Raw genomic sequence first — 23985 nt, forward strand, 5'->3', positions numbered from 1 at the left:
ATAAATACTCCTATGCCTTTTTCTGACTCAGATGTACTCAGTTGGCATTTTTATAAATTGAATATCTTTTAAGGCTAGCCAATCTTGCATCTATCTGTTAAGTGTGTAGTTAAACATATATGTATTAACACATAAGTGTGTAATCAAACATATTGTGTAATTAAACTTTAATTTTATTCCTTAATTTTAAATCTATTCATAATTTGTAAAAAAAAAAGAGTTTTATCAAGATTTAATTACATACAATTCAAAAAATACATTGACAGAAGTTAAAAACAGCTGATATTTTTCAAGTATCATTATGTCAATATAAAATTTGTAATTGTATTACAAGTATTATTCAAGTATTATAAAATATGACATTTATCATTAATGCTTAATATCAATTTGATGCTTGTCTGATACCTAATGATCGGACACCTATGCTTACTAGCTACCTTTATTGTATCTATACATATCTATACATACACATATATATATATATATATATATATGTATATGTATAGATATAAAGTATCAATTAACTATTATTGTATCTATACATATATATATATATATGTGTATGTGTGTGTGTATGTGTGTGTGTGTGTGTGTGTGTGTGTGTGTGTGTGTGTGTGTGTGTGTGTGTGTGTGTGTGTGTGTGTGTGTGTGTAGTATCTATACATATATATATCTTGCCATGATAAAAAGCCAACACTCTCTGTTGCTGTTGATTGCTTGGAGGAGGCATTTAAGCTTGAAAAGGATCTCACTTCTGCTACAGCATGGGGCTCACAGTGGCTGGTAAACTTTAATTCAGATAAAACTCAATTTTTTTCAGCCAATCGTTATTGCAATAATTTAGATCTTCCTATATTTATGAACGGTAATGTACTTGATGAGTCATCTACCCTTCATCTTCTAGGATTAACTGTAACTTCCGATCTTTCTCGGAAACCATGTATCAAATCCGTTGCAACATTTGCATCTGCTAAAGTTGCATTTCTTTATTGAGCTCAACACTTTTTTACTCCGGATTCTATTCTCTATCTTTATAAATCTCAAATCAAGCCTTGTATGGAATACTGTTGCCATATCTGGGGCAGATCTTCTAATGATGCCCATACTCTTTTAGACAAGGTGCAAAAACGCAATGTAAACATAGTTGTACCTGCTCTTGCAGCCAACTTCCAACCATTATCACATCGTCGTAATTTTGCTTCTCTCTCTCTTTTCTACAAATACTATAATGGGCACTGCTCTAAAGAGCTAGCGTCTCTTGTGCCATCTACTAAAATTTATTCTTGTATTCTCAATCGCTATCTTGCTCTGCAATCTTTATCTTCCAGTAACTTTTAACTCTAATAGTGGTTGCTTCTAACTCTAATAGTGGTTGCTTGCAGTCTAGTTGGAATCAATAACTTCTAACTCTAATAGTGGTTGCTTGCAGTCTAGTTGGAATATATATATATATATATATATATATATATATATATATATATATATATATATATATATATATATATTTATATATATATATATTTATATATAACTATTGACTATTATTGTATCAATTAGCATATAGATTAGTGTAAGATGTGCAAAGAGTTTAAAGCAATATATTTCTTTCAAAAAAATCTGATTTAATGGAGTAGTGGTGCAGCAGTAGAGCGCTCCCTTCATAAGAAAGAAGTTCTGAGTTTAATTCCCATGACATCCCTGGTAGTACCATGCTCAACTTGTTTCTCCATGCAGCGGCCTTGTTTGTCAAGATTCATGCTTTGCAGTTGAGATAGGGCTGTAAAAAGCAGCCTCATTAACTGCAGTGGTCCTCTCAGTCTTGGAGAGGTGAACAACATTAAAAAAAAAATAATAATAATAACTTGATTTGAGTTAAAAATAACCATCATTGCAAACCATATTCATTCAACCATCATTGTTACAAAATGCATTTGTTGAAATAGTTTAAATGAAGCAATGAAATAGAGATCAAAGTCAACACCTGTTGACTTTGATCTTGTAATATTGTGCAATAAAAAAAATTCCGACATTTTTCATGACAGGACTATATAGATTTATCATCTTATGGAGAAGACTAAGATATATAATCAATCAAATCAATTCTGAGACAAAATTTTGTTAGATTTAAGATACGATTTCATAGATTTTGCAAAAATACAAGATTCAAAAAAGTGAATGCTGTATACACATAAGACTATTTAGAAAAAAGTATTGTTATATATTACTGATATATTAGAAAAATACTATTGAGGAGTTTTTTGTGTTTTTTTACCAAATAAATTTTTTTTCCCCCTTTCTTTGAGCTTATAACTTTCAAATGTAAATTTACATTTGCTTATCTAGATTACTTATTATTAGGGTGGTGCATGAAAAATTAGAGTGGTGCATGAAAAATTAGTGTGGTGCATGAAAAATTAAGGTGGTACATGAAAAATTAAGGTGGTACATGAATAATTAGAGTGGTGCATGAAAAATTAGGATGGTGCATGAAAAATTAGGTTTGTGCATATTTTATAAACTTAATAATAATTTCTATTTGTGTTAAGCACTCATGGAGAACAGTGTTTTCCTCACCCATATCATGTTACACCATTGGTCAAAATGCTTGTGACAGAAACTAGAAAGGGCCACTTCAAATTTTTTTTATCTATCTATACTACTCGTAATAAATTGTACCTATTATTTTTTCACAGATATTTTTCATTGAAAATATTTATATGGAATTGGCAGTAACTTTTCATAACCAAAACCCACTAAATAAACTTACATGTCTATCTATATGTATCAGTAGATATAGACACATTTGTTGTAATAAAAATTTGATGAGAAAAATAACAATAATTAAAACAACTTAAAGAAACGTTTAAAAACAGAAAAAGTTATTAGCCATAGTATCTTATCTTATCCATATAAACCAACCAATTAAATTCAAATAAGCATCTAATCTTCTGCAAAAAATAAGATTTTATGGAGGAAAAAACTTTAAAGAGCACAAATGTTGGTAGAAAATAGAAAAACGATATTAGTTTTTTATGATTTACTTTTTACAAAGTTAATTCAAAGTTGATTTAAATATATCAGCCTAATCAATGAAGAAGAGGTATGAGCTTGGTCAATGGAAATCACAAAAAATATCAGCCTAATTGATGTGAAGAGGTGTGAACCTTGTTAATAAAATTTCTTCAAGACATAAGTCTTTGCTTAGGAGGCCTTCTATAAAACAAGAGAGAAACTCCACACAACATGTTAATATGTTTTAAATCAAAACAAAAAAAAAGTTACAGCATTTACATTTCAAAACTAAAAAATAAACTTTATTATAATATTGCAATAAGTGTATTATAAATGTCATTTATAATATACAATTAAATAATTGCATTAACTATTTGTCATTATTTTTCTTTATGTTTTCGAAGACATAGCTCAAAATAGGTATATCACAGCGTGACATTAACTTATATAGAAATATTTATTTCTTTGTCAAAGTATCATACATTTGAAAGCTTTTTTTATACAAAAAAAAAAAAAAAAAAAAAAATAAAACTCCACTTTCTTGATAAAAGCAAAACATCAAATGTGTGTGGAATTGTTCAGTAGCAGAATAGTTTTCTCAATAAAAGCAAAACATTGTGTTTAGTAGCAGAAGTTTGTATGATAACCAAAATTTCTTTAATCTCTTGTTATTAATCAACAAGGTATTTTTTATTCATTTTAAATTCATTTTGAATAAAAATCTACACTTAGTACTTTATAATTTAATTCTGAGAACCTGACCATTAAAAAACAAATTAAAAAAGAGAGAAAAATAAATCACCTGTTGTTTTAAAAACATCTTATAATCATCTTGTTTACACTTCTCGTTAGGATTCTACAAAAATAGACAAATAAATTTCTGATTTGTCATTTTTATAAGAAAAATTGAAGGACATGAAATAAACAGAACATGTACAAAGGACATGAATGCAAATAGGACATATAAAGGTTGTGAATAATAACCTAAAATTAATGCACTAAGATATTAAAAAAGCATAAAATTAAAACTACACAAGTAAAATTTGAATAAAAAAAACACAAAGAGTCGTTACATTAATTTGACCTTTCAATTCTTGAAGAGCAGCACCACGAGCATATGTTGTTGTTGTTGAAACTTGAGTGGCTAAAGGAAAAACTTTATCTTGAGACTAAATGTTTTTTCTTTAATTTCTATCAATACATTTTTACAAAAACCATTTAAAAAATATATTTTTTTTAAAAACAAGTTTAAAAAATATTTGTAAATAAAATCAAAATATCAAAATCCTCTATTCAAACAAAAAAAAACCTACAGACTACATTTTTCAAATTAGTGACTTTTAGATTATCATATGATCCATCACTTCCAGATGTTATAACAGTAGAATTTGATTCTTTCATATTTAAATCTTCAGCAGGTGTTGGGTTACGAAATTTTCTTAAATCAGCTGTAAATAATTATTATAAACATATTAATTAGTATAACTATTATAAACAATGAAATAATAAACAACTAGCATTTTTTAACAATTATTTACCAACTATTTCTCCTTTTGCATTTCTCATAGGAGCTCCAGCACCACCTTTTCCCCAAGGATCATACACTTCTGTTTCTAATTTTCTTTCATATCTATGTAAAATAAGTTTTAAACATGAAAAACTCTAAACATGATTAATAGACATACAATATTATTAGTTAAAAAATAATTGTATAAACAAAAATTTAAAATCCAGTATTAATATTAACATTATAGATTATATCAAAATCTGAATGATTGCTATTTAGTATTTCTTGATTATCTTATTATTATTTCATTATTTCCTGGTTGATTCATAGTCACTATAAAATAATGAAATAATCTCAGCCATTCTTAACTAAGAATTCAATGTAATCTTAAATAATTCACAAATTATATAATATTATAATTTTACTTATTATAATACTACTATAATTTATTATTATAATATATTATTATAATAACAATTATAATAATATTATAATAATACTATAATTTTATTGATATCCTAATGACATCACATTAGATAATTGGCATAAAAATTTTTTAAGTTTTGAAATGCAACCTTTCACGCTCATCCTTTTCTTTTTTAGCAGAAAGTTTTTTTAACTCCATCTAAAGATTAAAAAAAAAACATTGTGGAAAAAAAAATTCCATACTGAAAAACTAAAAATAAAAGAAGCAAATAAAAACTAAAAATAAAAGAAGCAAATAAAAAAAAACTTTTAAAAAGTTGTTAAAATTTTATTCATTATATGGTTTAGAAAATATGAGTATTATTATTTTATTCATTATATGGTTTAGAAAATATGAGTATTATTATTTTTAAATAATATAAATAATAATTATTAAAAGCTATAGAAAAATTAAAAATTCAATAGACATTATTAAATAACATACAACATATTTAAATGTTTAATAGCATTCAACTTTCTTTTTTTTAACTATTAATTCTATTCAACATTTCTATTCAACTTTCTATTCAACATTAACAAGTAAAATAGTAAGAATAGGAAACAATAAAAACAAATTTTTCAAATTTTTGTTTTAGGCCACATCATGAAAAAAAGTATTTTTTTTTTCATAATCAAACATTATAAAAATATAATTTTAAACTTGTCTTGTACTTTTTTTTGTACTGCAATCTGTTTAAAAAAACTAAATAACTCCTAAATAACTAAATAACTAGTTAAAATAAAAGTAAACTAAAACAAAAACAAAAGTATAAAAAAGAAAACCATAAAAAGCAAAATTAGGCCAAAGTCTTTATTTGGTTACTATAGTTACTAGGTACTTACATTATACAAAATATATTTTTTACAATCACTAAGTTATTATTAGAATTTAAACAAACTTACTTCAAGTAATCTCATTTAAACAAGACCACAGCCATTATTTAATCTAGGAGTAACTAATCAACATTTATAATAAAGGTAGAAAATATACAAGAGAGTTAAAGGGAAAGAAAAGCAGACAAATCATAAGTTGTATGAATTAGAAAACCATGAAAACACAAATTACAAAAGCATTAATGTTTAAAGAAAAATACCAGATAAATAAATGTATTTGGAGATGTGTTTTAGTTAGCAACACAATATATAATAGCTCCATTATAAGTATGTCAGTATTTGTAGAATACAGAAGGAAATGCAAACTTATGAAAAATTTTAAACGTTACCCATTATGAGTCAGATCCTCAAGTATAGTAATAACAGCAGGTTCAACTTTATTTAAGTTTTAGAACTTTGACTAAAAGAGTAACATTTTCAATAGAACAACCTTGTTCAAATTTGCATTCAATACAAACCTATACCAAAGTTATAAGCCTTATATTAAAAAATACATTATACTTCATTGTAATTCTTTATTTTAATTCTTACAACTATGACTATATAAAGGATTTGTTATTACTATTATTATCAATGTCTTCATTTTCAGACTTTACCTAAACAATTCAAGATTAAAGAAATTAGAAATATCTAATATCAAACTTTTATAAATATTAGAATGATAAAAAATTAGAAATATCTAATATCAAACTTTTTTAAATATTAAAATGACAAAAAGTTAGAAATATCTAATATCAAACTTTTCAATGTTTTTAACTATAACATCAAGTGATATTTTAGTTAACATAAAGTATATATAATTTTATTAAATAACCAGGTCAAACATGACAACAGTACTTCTTACAAGAACGGATAATATATTTATAGAGATTGTAATCATAAGTAAAAAATTGGCAAGCACCATAGCAAGAAACAACCTTAGCATATGCAAACTATGTAATAGATTGGATATATGATTTCCATGATAACTATGGATATATTGTTTCCATGAGACAGTTTTGGTCATGTCTGTTTATGTTTTGACAATTTCAACATTGCAAAAAGTTAAATTAAAGAAATATCATATTCTTAGCCAGGTCAGGTTATCCTGCTACTGGTAACATGTAACACAGTACAACCTACTTCATGTCCTGCTGCCTTGTAGTATACATTATTTTAGGCAAAGGCTAGGAGAAACCAACTCCGACCTGAAACACCCCATGCCTTGGGGCTCTTGTTTGAGTAAAGGCTAGAGATAGTGTATTAATAAAAATACTCATTATGGGCAGATGTTAAACATATCCAGCTACTATCTTATAAAAGGCATCATAGGCAAAGACATAAAGGGTAAATAGTTTCTATCTGTTGACCAGCCTTGCACCCCTTCTTCATCTATTAGGCTGGCACAGATGTATTTATAATACATTTTTTCCAGTTTAGGATGTTGAATGCTGGATCTTCTTGACTCAATGCATGGGTTTTGCTTGTGTCTCTGTTTTTATGACTAGGTAACTCATTCTATTATCTCCTAATGAGGGTACAACTCTAAAACTCAGTTTTATGGTTCTGAGGCTGGCAGATAGTCAGATTTCCCAAACTCTGTGGTAACTCTCAGCTACCACAGAGTTTGGGAAGTTCTTTTGAGTTCAGCTGTCTCATCTTGTGATCTTAGTGTTGATGGTTATCTTCCTTTAATTCGTAAAGATTCCAATAGTCATATGCTTGGCCTGGGCATTTACATTCATAAGAATTCACCCATTTGTTGGGGAACTAGGTTTGAATCCACAGACTATTTTTTATGTGCTTTCCTTTAGCACCACTTCACTTGATTGCCTTTCTCTTTGTTCTATATTGCTCTCCTTCATCTCAAGACTGCACTCTTTTTGATGTTATTTCTGATCATATTGATCAAGCCCTCTCTCTTTATCCATCAGCCAATATCATTGTTGCTGGTGACTTTAATACTCATCACACTAAATGGCTAGGCTCTATTGTCTGTGACTCTGCAAGCATTAAGACTCACAACTTTTGCCTTTCTCTATCTTTAACTCAAATAGTCAATCTTATTTTTCTTCATCATCAGAATCCCCCTATCATTGTATCATACTGTTGCCATATCTAGGGCAAATCTGTTAATGATGACCTTTCTCTTTTAGACAAGGTGAAAAAACACATTGTAAATCATACATCGTGGTAACATTGCTTCTCTTTCTCTTTTCTACGAATACTATAATGGGCACTAATAACACACATAGTGTCTCTTGTGCCATCTATTAAAATTCATTCTCGTGTTACTTGTCATTCAATTAAGTATCATCCCTTTTTTGTGACTGTTTCTAAGTGCTCCAAAAACTCTTTTTCTTCTAGTTTTTTTCTCGAACATCAGTTCTTTGGAATTTACTTCCTTCATCTTGTGTTCCTGGTTCATATAATAGGCAACCTTTTAAGTCGTCTGTTAATCGTTATCTTGCTCTACAAACTTTATCTTTTTTCTTTCAGTAACTTCCAACTCTAATAGTGGTTGCTTCCAGTCTTGTTGGAAACGAAGATGTTGACAAGTTAAGCTCATCAATCCAATAGGAAAATTATTATTTGTGGAATAAGACATAACTTTATAACAAATAGAGTTGCACCATAATAAAAATCTGTACCAGAAGGAGCTGTCAACGCAAAATCTTTGAACGAATTCAAAAACAATTATGATATAATACATGAAAAATCTTAACAAAAAATTGAAGAAAAATTAACATGAAAAGGCAAAAGTGTGCAACTCATATTTGCTAGTGCTTTTACCAGCTACAGCACTACACTACACAGTGTGCCCAGAATGTGGTTTTTTGGAAAAAATTCATAAATCCGTTATTTGTTAATGAAATCTTGTGAAAACTTTAGTATATTACTTTTTTGGGCTGAAGAATCTGATTCTGAGGTTAGTTTTTACGTGTGGGCACTCTGACCCAGTAAATGGGGCAACAGTGGGGGAGGGGGAGGGGCGCCAAGAGTCATGCTCTTACTTTTTTTAAAATTTTCAAATAAACTATAAAATATAAATTAAAAAATAAAATTTTTTTTAAAAAAATTTGTCTTCCACTGCCCCCCGCCCTATATAACAAATAGCCTCTCGATCCCCGTGACCAGTAAGCTCATAGCTAGCTAGGTTGCTTGGAAAAGGATATCATATCCAATTCATAATGAAATATGTTTGACTATTAATAATTTCAAGAAACTCATAATGAAATGAATTTGAGTTTATAATAATTTAATATTAAACACAAATATACACAGATATTAATCTTATTGATTTTATATGGTCACAGAAAACATTCTTGAATTATCATTTTTTCTTCAGTAAATATGTTGTTCACGTCTACTTTACACCCTCTTGTGGTATGTCCGAATTTTCCACATAATCCACATTGCAAAAGTCTTTTTTTACTGGCAATAATTGGAGGTGTTCTTATCATCAGTCTGCAGTAAATGTCATGTGTATTAATTTGCAAAGACATCTGTCTGGCTTTACAACTTGTTCCTGATTTATAAGCCTTAATGTATTTGTTCCAACTTTCGCTTGACTGCTCGGAGTACTTAGCAATGGGTGATCCACCTGTAAGCATAAACAGTTCCCAGGCATGTGCACACATTTGATGTACGCTGGGGCTGAGCATAGCCCATGGAAATGTCTGTTTATGGAATATCATCAATCCATAACCAACTTCTTTAACTTTATCAGGATCAACTTTTTTGCTAACATCAACATGCTGATTAATGCTAAGTAGTATATTGAACTTAGATAACAAAGTCGAGAAGCTATCTTGGTCTTCTGTTTTAAGAATTATGGAACAGATTGACTTTCTTTCTTTTGGACTAAAAAAACGATCTGCTAATGGTCCATTGTTAGTGTTACCACCACTAGAAGTAGAAGAATCAAGAAGCATTCCTGTTTTTTCACGTACGTTTTGAATAACTTTTTTTTTTGCTGTTTTCAGAGCAGTTTTTACCTTTATGTCCTGCTCAGACCATGTATGGGTTTGTTTACCCACAATGTGATACAAAATTTTCAGACAGTGGTTGAGTGCACGAAGCTTTTGATGCAGAATGGCAAAAAATTTTACATCTGATTCAACTATAGGTTCATGGCATTGTCCATGTCTTTCTGTATCTTTGTACAAGATTTTGCCATTTTCTAGTCTTCTCCAGGTACTGAGCACATCATTGTAATTTTTATCTATGGTGAACCCATGTAGTATACATACCAGGTCATTGGCATCACTTCTGAAACATTTGCAGTAGTGACAAAAAGCTCCAGAATCACCCACCAATAAGTCTACCATTTTGCCATCAACCATACTAATCTCTGTTTTTACAAATATTTGTAACCCATTTTTTGAAAGAATAGGCTGAGTTTCATTTTTAGGCAGTTGACTCAGAGTTGCTTTAAAATACTCCTTAACACTCTCCCTAGTTTCTTTTGCTTTCACTAGAATAACAGGCCTGGCAAAAGTAATAGAGTTAGGGGTTGGATTAGTCCAGATTACTTGGTTTTTTGAATCTTTAATTTTAAGAGGACACCAAAAGGAACAAATATAATTTGTTCCCTTTAAGTCTGCATCTTGAGGATCGGAAAACTGATGACGATAATTGTGATTTCCAGACCCATCAAGTCCAAATTTACCCTCTACATGTATAGAATGATTTTCAGCACAAAACTCGGATATATCTAGTAGAGACTCAACAGTGTCTTTGATAACATTGTTCACAGGGGATGAAGTTTGCTTGTCGTCACTGCTTAATTCTTTTGGTAGTAAAGTACGTTTAAAGGTATCTACATCATTCCTTGTTGGCAACATTAGTTTTGGGAGAAGCTCAAGTCTCAGTTCCTAGGGAAATATGCAAAATTTAAACGTACAATTATAAAAACAATTAACTACAACAGTATTTGATTGCATACTTTACCTGATATTTATTTATGGATAGATCCAAATTGTAAATTAAAGCAATTGCTTCCTGTACCGATATTGTTGAAAGTTTTACTCCTTCCATCTTCCCCCATCTTTTTTCACATCTTTGGACAACTTCTTTTAAGTATTCTGATTTATCTACACCTTGTTCACTCGCATGTTTTTCCACAATGTGCACAAAATCATCCAGAATTTTGTTGTATGTACGTTTTTCAGGTTGATCACTGGATTAAATGATAACGTTTTATGAAAAGTAAAAAAATAGCTACTGGGTGTCCCAAATAACATGATGCTTAAGAAATTCAAATAAATGTCAACAGTTAAACTTTTACCTTAGTCTTTTTGATTTCCGTCCTCTTTTAGCTTGTGGAGCTCCATCTTCTTCTACATCACCCCTGGATGATGATGAGGCTGCAACAGGTAGATTTCCAGGCAGTTTTATCCCAACTTCGTTTCTCCAAATTTCCAATTCGGCCACAAGTTTATTTTGTTTCAACTTTGAATATTTTTTTACATGTCTTTCAAATTGCTTTAGAATTTTCTTGATGTTATCTTTTTCATCTTCTAAAGTTAGATTATGTCTCACTTTGATTGTTTTTAAAATTAGCTTTGATTTTTCCAATGAACTTAATTTGATGTTCAAGGTTAGTAAAATTTCTTCCAATTCTCCTTTTTTTATCAATAACATTTTATCACATGTAATCAACAGGTATTCCTGAATCGTCCGTGAAAGTTTATTTTCATAAATTACGCAACCTCAAATATCAAACTTGTACGAACAAATAAAATTCAAACTTAAATTACTCAATTTCCGGGGATAACCGGACTGTGTAATTTTTACACATAAAAATAGAAAGTCTACATTGAATGAAACATTTGAGTTTGTTTGCGGCCTCCTGCGGCCTTTTTTTTCCTGTGACTTTGTTTTTAAAAAAAATTAATATGTTTTCATATATTTTAGAATTTTTTTAGGTATAAACAAAACTGCACAAAACAAATTTTTAAACTTCAATTTCAATTTTTATTGAAGTAATTCACAAATTAAATATTATTTACAGACCAGGATAGAATTTTTTTTTTAATTTATGGAGTCAATTTTGATATATAGCGTTTCAAAGTTATTGTTAAAAAACAGTATTGGTACAGTTTTAATACAAATATTTTGAGTCAACTTTTTCTTCAACTTCAAACAGCTATAAAAACAAAATGGTTTGATGAATTCATAATTTTTTTTTTTGCCATGACCTACATATGTCTTACACAACATAAATTTACAATTTAAAGTGAAAAAATAAAAGGTCAGAAAAATGAATTTTTTCATGTCCTGGGCACACTGTGCACTATACATAAACTATCTATATAACATTTTAAAAACAATTTTCTAAATCCAATATAAAATAAAAAATATTTTTCATATTTTTATTTTACATTGTTAATAAAAGATCAAAGAAATTACTTGTTTATTCAAATCATTAGAATAGGCCAATTTCTTAGCTCTACTTATATCAATGTCCCCTGTGGAATGAGAGCTTCCCATAAAAGCACTAGATGCTCCTCCAGGTGGTTGATTATATCCTCTTCTTGGAATATTTTCTATTGTTTACATAATAAAAATTTAGTTTAAATATTAAATGAAATTTAAATAATTTACATTACTATAATTAAATAAATCAACTGATACTAAATAATAAATGAAGAACACCAAAATATAAAAATACCACCATTATTGTATCCACCGGAATCAAAAATTGGATGGTCAGTAACAGGCTCCGTTGGTGGCAACTGCATATTTGCAGCAGTAAAAGAGCCATTTACAGGAAACATGTCATATTTAGTTTGTGGATAAACAAATGGTTGGCTGGCAGAATATCCTACAGGATTTGTAGATAAATAATTAACAGGAGTTGCATTCACATAACCAACAGGAGGTGCAGCCATATAACTAACAGGAGGTGCAGGCATATAACCTACAGGAGGAGCAGATACAGCATAATTTGTCCAAGGTACAGACGAATTTTGATAATGGATTGGTGCTTGGTTTCTATTTAAGTGCAATTTAGTGGAATCATTTGCATTAATACTATCTTTTGATTGTGCTGAAAACCAAGTTGATTGTGTATTTGCAAAAGATTTATTTTCCTGAATCAAAAAATTATGAATTAAAAAAAATAATAATGAAATTTTAATAATAAAAAATAATTAATATTATTAATTCATAATAGTCTTCTACATGAATCAAAATATAATAAGTAAAAAAATATTTTTAATTTATAGAAAATTAAAAAAAAACATTTTACATATTACATTCAAGAATTAATATCATACATAAGACTCACTGACAGAGTTAAAACGACCTAAACGCTGTAGCTTGTCCCTGAATACAAAAACATACATAAAAATGCCACACATAAATATACATATATATGTATGTAAACATTGAAAATTTATCAACACTACTTTATTTACTACACTATTCAAAATATAAATTTTTGTATAAGTGTATTTTTTGAAATTGTATTTTAAATAAAACATTTTGAGACAATAAAATTTTTTAGAGTTTTGTATTTGTTTATTTACTGGTTTGAAAAATATTTAAATTTATATCAGTTAAAACCATATTTCAAGTTTATATATGTATATATACTATTTTATTTATAAATCTTTATTTATAAAATTAAATAGCATTACAAGTAATAAATTGTACAATTTTATCTGTCATTAAATATTAAACAAAAGCTTGCTAAAATTGCAGGTAAAGGAACATATCATTTATGCATTAAAAAAGCAGTGCAGCTCTCAATGTTTCGTGACAGGTAGAAGTCACTGACACCATTACAAAGAATACAGAGGTATTTTTGAAAAAAATATTGTTGATAGGTGGTGGTCTATGCAGTGTTTAGAGTAAATGGGAATCTGTTTGGGTTTTTGGTGTTGGTGTAAGCTAACTTAGTGGTTATGAGATGGCATGAGTCAGCAAGGATCTTTTTAATAAAACAGATCTTGTTTAGAAACTCTTCAATGGCAAAACTAATATTAAAGCTGCTCTAATTGGTTACATCCATTCCAATGTTTGGAATGATATTTTTATAAAAATACTGAATCTCTTTTTTTGTAGCAGGACTGTACAAAGTAAGAACAAGAGCACTATATATCAGGTGGCTACTAGCATAAGATCTGTAGACTTGTAGAAGGTTGGGCTGAATGAGTCTGATTTGCTTAAGGCATTTGAGTAGATATAGTATTGATTTTATATTGTAGTGCACTTTTGTCCATTGTTCATCCCAATCAAGATTCTCATTGAGAATGATTCCAAGTTATTTTTGACTGTTGTCAAGCTTAGCACTAATGAGCACGAGAAAAGGTTTAGTGTGAATTTTGGAGTATCTGCAAGGGGAAAATTAAGCAACTGCAAATTGCGATGGGGCATTTAAGCAATCATGAAAGTATATTATTTCAAGCATTTGCGATCACAAATTTTTATATTGAACATCTTCGCTTCAAACAAGGCTGCAAGCAACCACTATTAGATTTGAAAGTTACTGGAAGAGAGAAGATGAAGTTTGTAGAGCAAGATAACAATTGACAGACAACTTAAAATATTGTAAATTATATGAATCAGGAAAGCAAGAAGAATAAAGCGAATTTCAAAGAACTGATGTTTGAGGAAAAAAACTAGACAAATAAGAGTTTTTGGAGCACTTTAGGAACATTTTATATGAAAAAAGATTTTATCATGTCTTAAAAAAATTTTAATACAAAATATCCTGGTCAAATGAATATTACTTTTGGTTATTTGTCCTTCAGGTTGGGCAAAGCTAATTTTAAAATTAACATGAGTACTTTTTGGACTACAAATCACCGAGAAATACTATTCTTTTAAGTCCACTTATTTGTATATGCTTTTAAAGTTGATTAAAGGACTAATAAGCTTTTATTTACAACTATTGTTGATAGTAGCTTTCTGTTCAGAAATGATGTTCATGAGCTCCATTATCCAGATATCAAGGTGAGCTATTGATGTCACTAAGTTTTGATGGTTGAGTAACAATAGACATCAATTTTGTTGACCATAACAATTTGCACAATAGTAAGGAAAATATCCTATAATTATTATTTACTTTATTCACGCAAACTCTTATTACCTTGGGAACAAAAGTTCCAGTATGTTTTATTCTGAGTATATGTATATATGTATATGTATGCATATATATCTACTATAGCATATTTGCTCACTTTTTTTGTTTATCTAAATTGATAGGGCTTTTTTAGAAAAAGAAGAAAACGAAGAATAATGAATGAAAAGATTGCTGCCCCATCCCAAACCTTCAGTTGATGTAGCACCACTCCACAGCGAGTCAGGCTATTTGTCATTCTCTGTATGTACTGAAGCACCCGGCAGCAGGCTATTTCAGTATGACATCACACTGCTCACCTAAATCAGCAGTATAAGATATATTTATATATATATATATATATATATATATATATATATATATATATATATATATATATATATATATATATATATATATATATATATATATATATGAATATATTTATATATACATATACGTGAATATATATATATATTTATGAATATATATGTATATATATATATATGTATGTATATACGAATATATATATATATATATATATATATATATATATATATAATATATATATATATATATATATATGTATATAAATATGTATATAAATATGTATATATATATATATGTATATATATACATGTATATTTTTATATATGTATATATATATGTGTATATATATATATATATATATATATATATATATATATATATATATATATATATATATATATATATATATATATATATATATATATATATATGTATGTATATATGTATATATATATATATATGTATATATATGAGTATATATATATATCAGGGTATATATATATATATATATATATATATATATATATATATATATATATATATATATATATATATATATATATATATATATATATATATATATATATATATATATATATATATATATATATATATATATATATATATATATATATATATATATAGGGTATTAGCCAGATAAACTTTACAGCATTAATATGATATTAGAAATTATTGTTTTATATATTTATATCTTTGTTTTATTTATACACTTACAAATGTATATTGAAATAACTCAATGTATGATTTTAGAGACTTTTCAAACTGGTTTTCAGAGAATAACTGTGAGAACCAGTTGACAGTTCGTTGTTCTCAGACCTCATATTCTCAAACTGAAAAATTGCTTCCTAACTATAATGCATCATATGATCTATTAAAAAATTTTTAACAAGTTTATTAGTTATTTTTTATCATTTTCTGATTTCTGCAACTACTTGACACTGATAATCTTCAAGTACAAAAAAAATTTTATAAACTTTATAATTCAGAGCTGTTGAGCACAAACAGATTGTTGCCATAAATAAACCAAAAGATAAAATAAATAATATTATATATATATATATATATATATATATATAAGTATAAATAATAAATAAAGTGACAAATAATAAAAATAAGCATAGCTGAGATATATTGACATGTTAAATCTATGACAGTCTTTAAAGATAGTTTAACAATTACTTATTTAGATAATAAATAATAGTTATATAATGTTTAATAAAGTTTGGTTATTAAATTAAATTTTTGTTATAAAAGTATTTGATGATGAATTTATAACTTTGCTCTTGAACTTTTTAATTGTTGATGGTCTAATAGTTAATTCTGGTAGACTATTCCATGATTTTACTATTTGACCTGTGAAGAAGTTTTCTCTAATTTGGCATTTAATTTGTTGAACATTTTAGATTGTCTGATATCAAAACTACTAAATCTCTTTTCATGTTTGTTGTCCATAATTTGAACTTAGGCTCATTATTAGTCATGTAATAATCAAAGTTTCGATTGCATTTACCAAAATGAATTATTTTACATTTATCAATATTGAAATCCATGTTCTGTCCATTCCAATAACTTATCAATATCATTTTGCATAACATCACAATCTTTGCTAAGAACTAACTGGTGCAATAAGCTTGTTATCACCTGGATACAATATTATGGTGTTGGTTATTTGTTCAGGTAAATAGTTTATATCAAAAATAACAACAGGCCTAAATAATAAACTCCTTGAGAATAGATTTTATTCAATAAAAAAAAATTTAAATAAGCAAGTCAAAAATTTAAATGAGCAAGTAAATTATTGCAAATCAGATGTTTTACTAGCAATACACTATTTTTTTTTTTGTAAAACACAACATTAAAACACATTGTCAATGGGAAGCATTCTTTTTTACTTCTAGTATCTCAAGGTTCCATTCTATGCACCATATTTGTTACCAAAATGCACTAATGATTTTGACTTTCTTCCATGATCTCCCTATCAAGTTTAGCAATCATATCTGCTTATAGAAGATTCTAGTTCTAAAATAGAACTATCTACTTCTAAAATAGAAGATTCTACCTTTTGAACAGAAGATTCTACTTTAAAATAGAAGATTCTACTTTAAAATAGAAGATTCTACTTTAAAATAGAAAATTCTACTTTAAAATAGAAGATTCTACTTTAAAATAGAAGATTCTACTTTAAAGTAGAAGATTCTGCTACTAAAATAGCTTTATTTCTAAATGTAACCTTATATTCTAGTTCTGATTGTTTTTCATAGCTTAGTAATTGTAATTATGAACTGATACCTTTTTTCACTTAGCTAAAAATTGTTCCTTTTTTTGTTCTTGCCATTTTCAAGACTTTAAACCCTGACTTTTAAACCATAACTTTTAAACCATGAGCACTAAAAATTAGTTTAATGGTTCTGAGGCCAGCTGGTAATAACATTTCATGAACTATGCCGTAGCTGTCAGAGAAGCTGATACCATCAACAGCAATAAAATATCAGAGTATTAAGTATCATTCTGGGCATCAAAGATATTCCTGTTAATACTTTTGGTGTGCATTGTCATGGCCACATAAAGAGCTTTTTGTTATGACTTTGAGTTGATTAGCACAAATGAGGTAACTGCATTAATTATTGCGGGTGTCACTACCTAGGGTGTCATACACTACTGATTGTGTATGTATGCATGTATAATCTTAATGTAATTTTTCATTTCTTTTTTCACCTTTTACAAAATTCATAAGATTTACTCTTTGTTAGACTAAATTGGGCTGTTTAATCTTCGGATCTTCGGATTGAGACTCCAATAGCTACATGCTTGGCATGGGTATATACTTGGATCCATTGGCCAACAATGTTGTTATTGGTGACTTTTATGCTTATCACACTGGATGGCTCGATTCTACAACTTTAAACTCAATAGTACAACTTTTGATCTTGCTGGCTTTAAATTTCAAAATTTTTGTCTTTCTCAATCTTTAACTCAGATATTTATCTTAGTGACTCTAGACAACACTAATCACTTAACTTCACTTCTAGATTTCGCTTTTGTCTTTTTTAATCACTTCTTGTCTCTGACTCTAGTTTGTGCTCAGATTGTTCTCTATCATGCTTGGTTCTTATTACTCCATTGCCTACCTCTATAAATATCTGGTATGGAATACTGTTTTTATATTAGGGCTTGTTCTTTAAACCAGCCCTAATATAAAAACAGGGCTTCGGATCTTGTCTTAAAGAGAACGATCTGAGATCGTCTCGCTTTAAGACAAGATCCGAAAAACCATTGTAAATGCTGTTGGACCTGCTCTAACTGCTAAGTTTGAGCCTCTGTCCCATGGTAGTAAGTATACTGCTGCTTCACAAATTTGGGTGTAGTTGGTTTTCAGCTGTTTATAGTGAATTTCTAAATAATATTGTAGTGTAAAGCATAAAAAGCAATAACATTTGATAGAACAAACTTATTGTTGCAAAACTCTTTAGAAATGCCAGTAATAATACAATGCTAAAGAGAAGTTTCTGAAAACTGGTGTGGTGGTAACAATCATAACTCAACTCTTAAGCTTCTTATTATTACTAACCACTAGGGTCGGGCTCAAATACATTTGTTCAAATACAAATACAAATATGTTAATTTCAAATTTCCAAATACAAATTCAAATACAAATATATGTAATCAGCATTTTCCAAATACAAATACAAATTTGTATTTTATGTTTAGAAAAAATACAAATATTTTTTAAATACAATATTGATAAAATGTTATACTAAATAGAAGATTGAAAACAAATCTTTTAACAAATATCCTTTAAAAACAAATTTTTAACTTATTTAACCATATTTTAAAATCTCTTGGTTCTTCCCAAAAAAAAATACCCATCAACCTAGTTTAGTGTGTTTTTTCGGGTAAAACACAGTAACAAACACATTTCAATCAAATACAAATTCAAATATTTAAGAAATTTTTTAATCAAATATACTACAAATACAAATACGCTAATTTAGCCCATATCTACCAAATACAAATACAATTTCAATTACAAATATTTGACCCCCTGTCAACCACTACAATTTATACCTATTTTATTTTTATTTTCAATTAAAAGTAGTAAGTGGCAATTACTTGTTTTTAAATATAATCAAAAGTTTGTTGGTTTTTATTGCAAATTAATTTGCATGACAATTTTACATGACATGATTAATTTTCATGATTAATTTTCCCACTACACATGTACATTACAACCTTATTTGCTATCACTAAATTCTGAATGATGTTCTCCTATGCACTTAAATGGTACCTAAATGTTATGTACCTGGGTGAAAATCAGGTATAGAGTAAATTTATGTATGGTATGTGGCTTACATTTATAGGTATACGGTTTACATTTTTTATCCTGAAAAAAAAAAATAAAAGCTACTAAGAGTTACCTCATTTTAAGTTTTTCCTTTTCTTTTATTTGATCTTCTAATTCTTTCTTGTACTGCTTACTTTTTTCTGCTTTTAAAGAATTTTTGTGATCTACAAGTTAAAATGAATTAAAATGACTACACCAAAAAAATTGTGTTCGCAATTAACTATAAATACAGTTATAAGTAATTTTTTTTGAAGCATTTTCTGCAATGAAGTGGTAATACCTTCAAATATAGATAAAAATGGATATGACTTATGGCTATTGTCAAATGTTGAAGATCTTTTTTGCTCATTTAATTTTATCCTGAAAACAATTTTAAAAATAAATTTACATGTTTCAATATTTTAAGTATTAACAAAATCATTCATTCATCAAAAAAATAAAATCATACACTAAATGTAAAAATAAATTATAAGCTGTTTTGGAAAAATAAAAATAAGTGCAAATTGTAAAAATAAAATTATATGTTCATTGAAAAAATTAAAAAATAAAATCATACACTCGCTTAGTTTCATCAGCACTTTTAATTCGATTCTTTGCTTGCAACACCTATTTAAAATAATAACAGTGACATATTAAAAACAACAACAGCTCCCATTAAAAAAAAAAAAAAAAACACATTGTTACGACATTATATTGTTATGTTGGTATGACAACATATAGTTGTCATAACAACATACCGGATGTTATAACATCTTACTTGTAGTTAGTGACTGGGGTCCCAGCTCTGCGAAACTGCCCATATATATATATATATATATATATATATATATATACATATATATATATATATGTGTATATGTGTATATATATATATATATATATATATATATATATATATATATATATATATATATATATATATATATCAAACTAATTCACTTCTAACAAGGTTACACACAATTAAGTTATGAGTTACTAGAAAACAAAGGATAAAAGAAGAATAAAAGGATAAAAGGTTTAAAGAGCAAGTAAACACTGAATACTTCAAAATTTGTAGGTTAATATGAGTTAGGAAGACATAAAGATGGATGAGAGTTTTGAGGTTTTGCTGATGAGCAAGGAAAAAACTAGATAAATAAAATCTTTTATAGCATGAAAAGAAATAATAAAGAAGAGAGAACAGATTAAAGTTCTAAGCGATCAAAAAGTGAAGATTTTTTGACAAGAATATAAAGTTAATATAAGAAGTTGAGTCATTAGCAAATAGAGCTACTTTAGGTTTAAGATTATTAGGAGGATCATTATTTTCAATAAGAAACAACACAGGAGTAAAGAACCTTATGGACCCCTAAAATTACTGGAAATGATAAAGAGTGCAGGCCTCCGAAGGTGACTTAAATACTACTGTTGGAAAGAAATGATTTAATATTAGAAAGAAAGAGAAGATAATAATCAGATAGATGTGTGTCATACACTAACAAGTCAATAAACTTGGATGAGTTACATTGTATGAATGAGCTTTAGTTATGAAAAGACGCTCGAAATTGTTTATATAAGAGAAACAGCAGAAAAGGGAAAGCTTAAAGATGATGATGATAAAGATTATATTATATGCATATACACATGATGATGTATAATATATAAATGTATATGATGATGTTAATATATAGATATACATGATGATGTATAATATATACATATGCATGATATAAGATGATGATGTTGATCATGATTATAGTATATACATATACAGTGTTTCACAGGAAGATGTGTGATTGCATGTCTTTATATGACCACACGTGTAATACTTTTGTTTTGCTGACTTGGCCACAACTTTTAAATAGTTTGAAAACTTTCGTGCATTTTAAAGATGGCACTTAAAAAAGAAAATAAACTTAATAACAATGAAAACAAAAACCATAAACTGGAAAAAGAAAATAAATATAATCTTAACCTAAGTATTTATCTTTTAAATTTAAAAGTGTTTTGTTTAATAGATCAAAGTTTATAAGTTATTTATTCCCAACTGATTTATAAACGAATTTTTTAATAATTTTGTTGCAATAAGTTATAGCAGAAATGAATAGGCTGAAGTGCGGTTATCTAAACTGGCTAAAAGCACACCATTTAATGTAAAAATTTAATGCCATTTTATATACCACTTACTAAAATTCAAGATTTACCTCTTTTTTTTTATACTGTTTTTGTTTTTTTATTTTTAGGATGCCTATTATTTATATCAACAAAATTTGATACAAGTAAAGGAACAAAACAGATATGTCCAAAAAATTTAAACAAAAATAAAACATCTACAATATGCAATCCATTTGAGAATTATATATGTCAATAAAAAAAAAGAACGATTTTTAAATTGTTTACAAAAATATTTTTAATTTATGTTTACAAAAATATTTTACAAAAATTGTACATTTTGTCTCAATACCGCAAGGGAGCAAATCATTTTTTATCTATTTTTACAATATATTTATATATTTATAAACAAGTTTATATTGTAAATTAATAAAAAGTTATTAATAGCAATAAAGAAACCTAAAATATACGGCTACAGTAGTATATATTAGTAGTATCAACTGCCATCAGTAGTATTAAGATCCCCCAGTTGAAGATCATCATTTTGTTTTGAAATATCATCAGACATCATTTTGTTTTGACCAATTTGTAGATTATGTCAGAGAGATTAATTGTGGTTGAGTTTGACTAGAGATAACACTTATCACTTTATAATACATTGTTTCCAGTTAAGGATGTTTTGAATGCTGGATCTTTTTGAATCCATGGATGGATTTTGCTTGTGTCTCTATTTTTATAACTAGCCAACTCATTCTATTATCTCCTAATGAGGGTACAGCTCTAAAACTCAGTTTTACGGTTCTGAGGCCGGCTGGTAGTCAGGTTTCACAAACTCTGTGGTAACTCTCAGAGAGACTGATTCCATCAACAGCTGTAAAATATTAGAGTACTAAAAGTGTGCATGGATGGTGTCCCTGTTTGTACTTTTGGTGTGCATTGTAGAGGCCACATTTGGAGCCCTTTGTTAAGGCTTAGGGTTTATTAATTATATTGAGGTAATTGCTTGGATTATTGAATAGTGTACTGACTACTATCTGTGCTTTGAGCCAAGTTTAAAAATAACTGTCACCAAGTTCTCTAAATTTATCATTCACTAATATTCGTGGTCTTCAAAGTAACTTTTCTTCTGTTAAGTCTTATCTCTTGCAAAGTTCACCAGACCTACTTGATCTTTGTGACACTAATTTGAGTTCAGCTGTCTCATCTTGTGATCTTAAAATTCCAAAAAAGAAAAAATTCCAATAGTCACATGCGTGACCTGGGCATTAAAATTCATAAGAGGTCACCCAATAGACAGGAAACTAGGTTTGAATCCACAAACTATTCTTTTAATTGCTTTTGTTTAGCACCACTTCACTCTTTCACCTATTTTTTTCTTCTTTATTGCTCTCCTTCATCTCAAGACTGCACTCTTTTTAATGTTATTAAGAAGCCAACACTCTCTGATTGGTTGTAAATTTGAGCTTGAAAAGGATCTCACTTCTGCTACAGCATGGGGCTCACAGTGACTGTGGAACTTCTCAGATAAAATTCCATTTTTTTTAACTAATCATTATCGCAATAATCTAGATCTTTCTTTATTTATAAATGGCAATGTACTCGATGAGTCATCTACCCTTTATCTTCTAGGATTAACTCTTATTTTCAATTTTTCTTGGAAACCATATATCAAATCAAATGGAAAATTAGCATCTGCTAAGGTTGCATTTCTTTATTGTGCTCGCCACTTTCTTACTCAGGATTCTATTCTTTATCTCTATAAATCTCAAATCCATCCTTGTATGAAATACTGTTGCCATATCTGGTGCTGATCTTCCAATGGTGCTCTTTCTCTTTTAGGTAAGATGAAAAAACACTTTGCAAACATAGTTGGACCTGTTCTTGCAGCCAACCTCCAACCATTATCATATTGTTGTAATGTTGCTTCTCTTCCTCTCTACTATTAATACTATAATGGGCACTGCTCTAAAGAGCTAGTGTCTCTTGTGCCAACTACTAAAATTCATTCTCCTGTTACTTGTCATTCAATTAAGTCTCATCCCTTTTCTGTGACTGTTTCTAAGTGCTCCAAAAATTCTTATTCTTCTAGAATTTTTACTTTGAACATCAGTCTTTTGGAATTTGCTTCCTTCATCTTGCTTTCCTAATTTATATAATTTGCAATCTTTTAAATCTTCTGTTCATTGTTATCTCGCTTTATAAACCTTATCTTTTTTTTTCCAGTAACTTACAACTCTAATAGTGGTTGCTTTCAGCCTTGTTGGAAGTGAAAAT

General features: G+C 28.1%; 2 protein-coding genes across 6 annotated transcripts in view; both read right to left on the bottom strand.

Moving 5' to 3' along the window:
* The window catches only part of LOC100197214 (centrosome and spindle pole associated protein 1), a 45654-nt gene that overhangs the window by 10233 nt on the left and 11436 nt on the right, over positions 1 to 23985 (bottom strand). For 4 of the 5 annotated variants that reach the window (XM_065814730.1, XM_065814729.1, XM_065814726.1 and 1 more), the window contains exons 8-18: positions 20177 to 20226; positions 19901 to 19980; positions 19694 to 19784; positions 13141 to 13189; positions 12534 to 12954; positions 12272 to 12408; positions 5095 to 5144; positions 4551 to 4642; positions 4326 to 4460; positions 4086 to 4156; positions 3815 to 3868 (exon numbers count right to left, since the gene is read on the bottom strand). In XM_065814730.1, coding sequence (XP_065670802.1) covers positions 3815 to 3868; positions 4086 to 4156; positions 4326 to 4460; positions 4551 to 4642; positions 5095 to 5144; positions 12272 to 12408; positions 12534 to 12954; positions 13141 to 13189; positions 19694 to 19784; positions 19901 to 19980; positions 20177 to 20226 — 1230 coding nt within the window. The remainder of the gene's footprint in view (positions 1 to 3814; positions 3869 to 4085; positions 4157 to 4325; positions 4461 to 4550; positions 4643 to 5094; positions 5145 to 12271; positions 12409 to 12533; positions 12955 to 13140; positions 13190 to 19693; positions 19785 to 19900; positions 19981 to 20176; positions 20227 to 23985) is intronic. The other variant, XM_065814728.1, reaches the window with a different exon arrangement.
* LOC136089074 (uncharacterized) lies at positions 9091 to 11867 on the bottom strand. The gene is made up of 2 exons (XM_065814725.1): positions 11148 to 11867; positions 9091 to 11039 (listed from the first exon to the last, which is right to left on the bottom strand). The coding sequence occupies exon 2, from the start codon at positions 10702 to 10704 to the stop codon at positions 9169 to 9171; it is 1536 nt and encodes a 511-aa protein (XP_065670797.1). The 5' UTR covers positions 10705 to 11039; positions 11148 to 11867; the 3' UTR covers positions 9091 to 9168.

Source organism: Hydra vulgaris, chromosome 12 (genome assembly GCF_038396675.1).
Source record: "Hydra vulgaris chromosome 12, alternate assembly HydraT2T_AEP".
In the NCBI taxonomy this organism is placed as follows: domain Eukaryota; kingdom Metazoa; phylum Cnidaria; class Hydrozoa; order Anthoathecata; family Hydridae; genus Hydra; species Hydra vulgaris.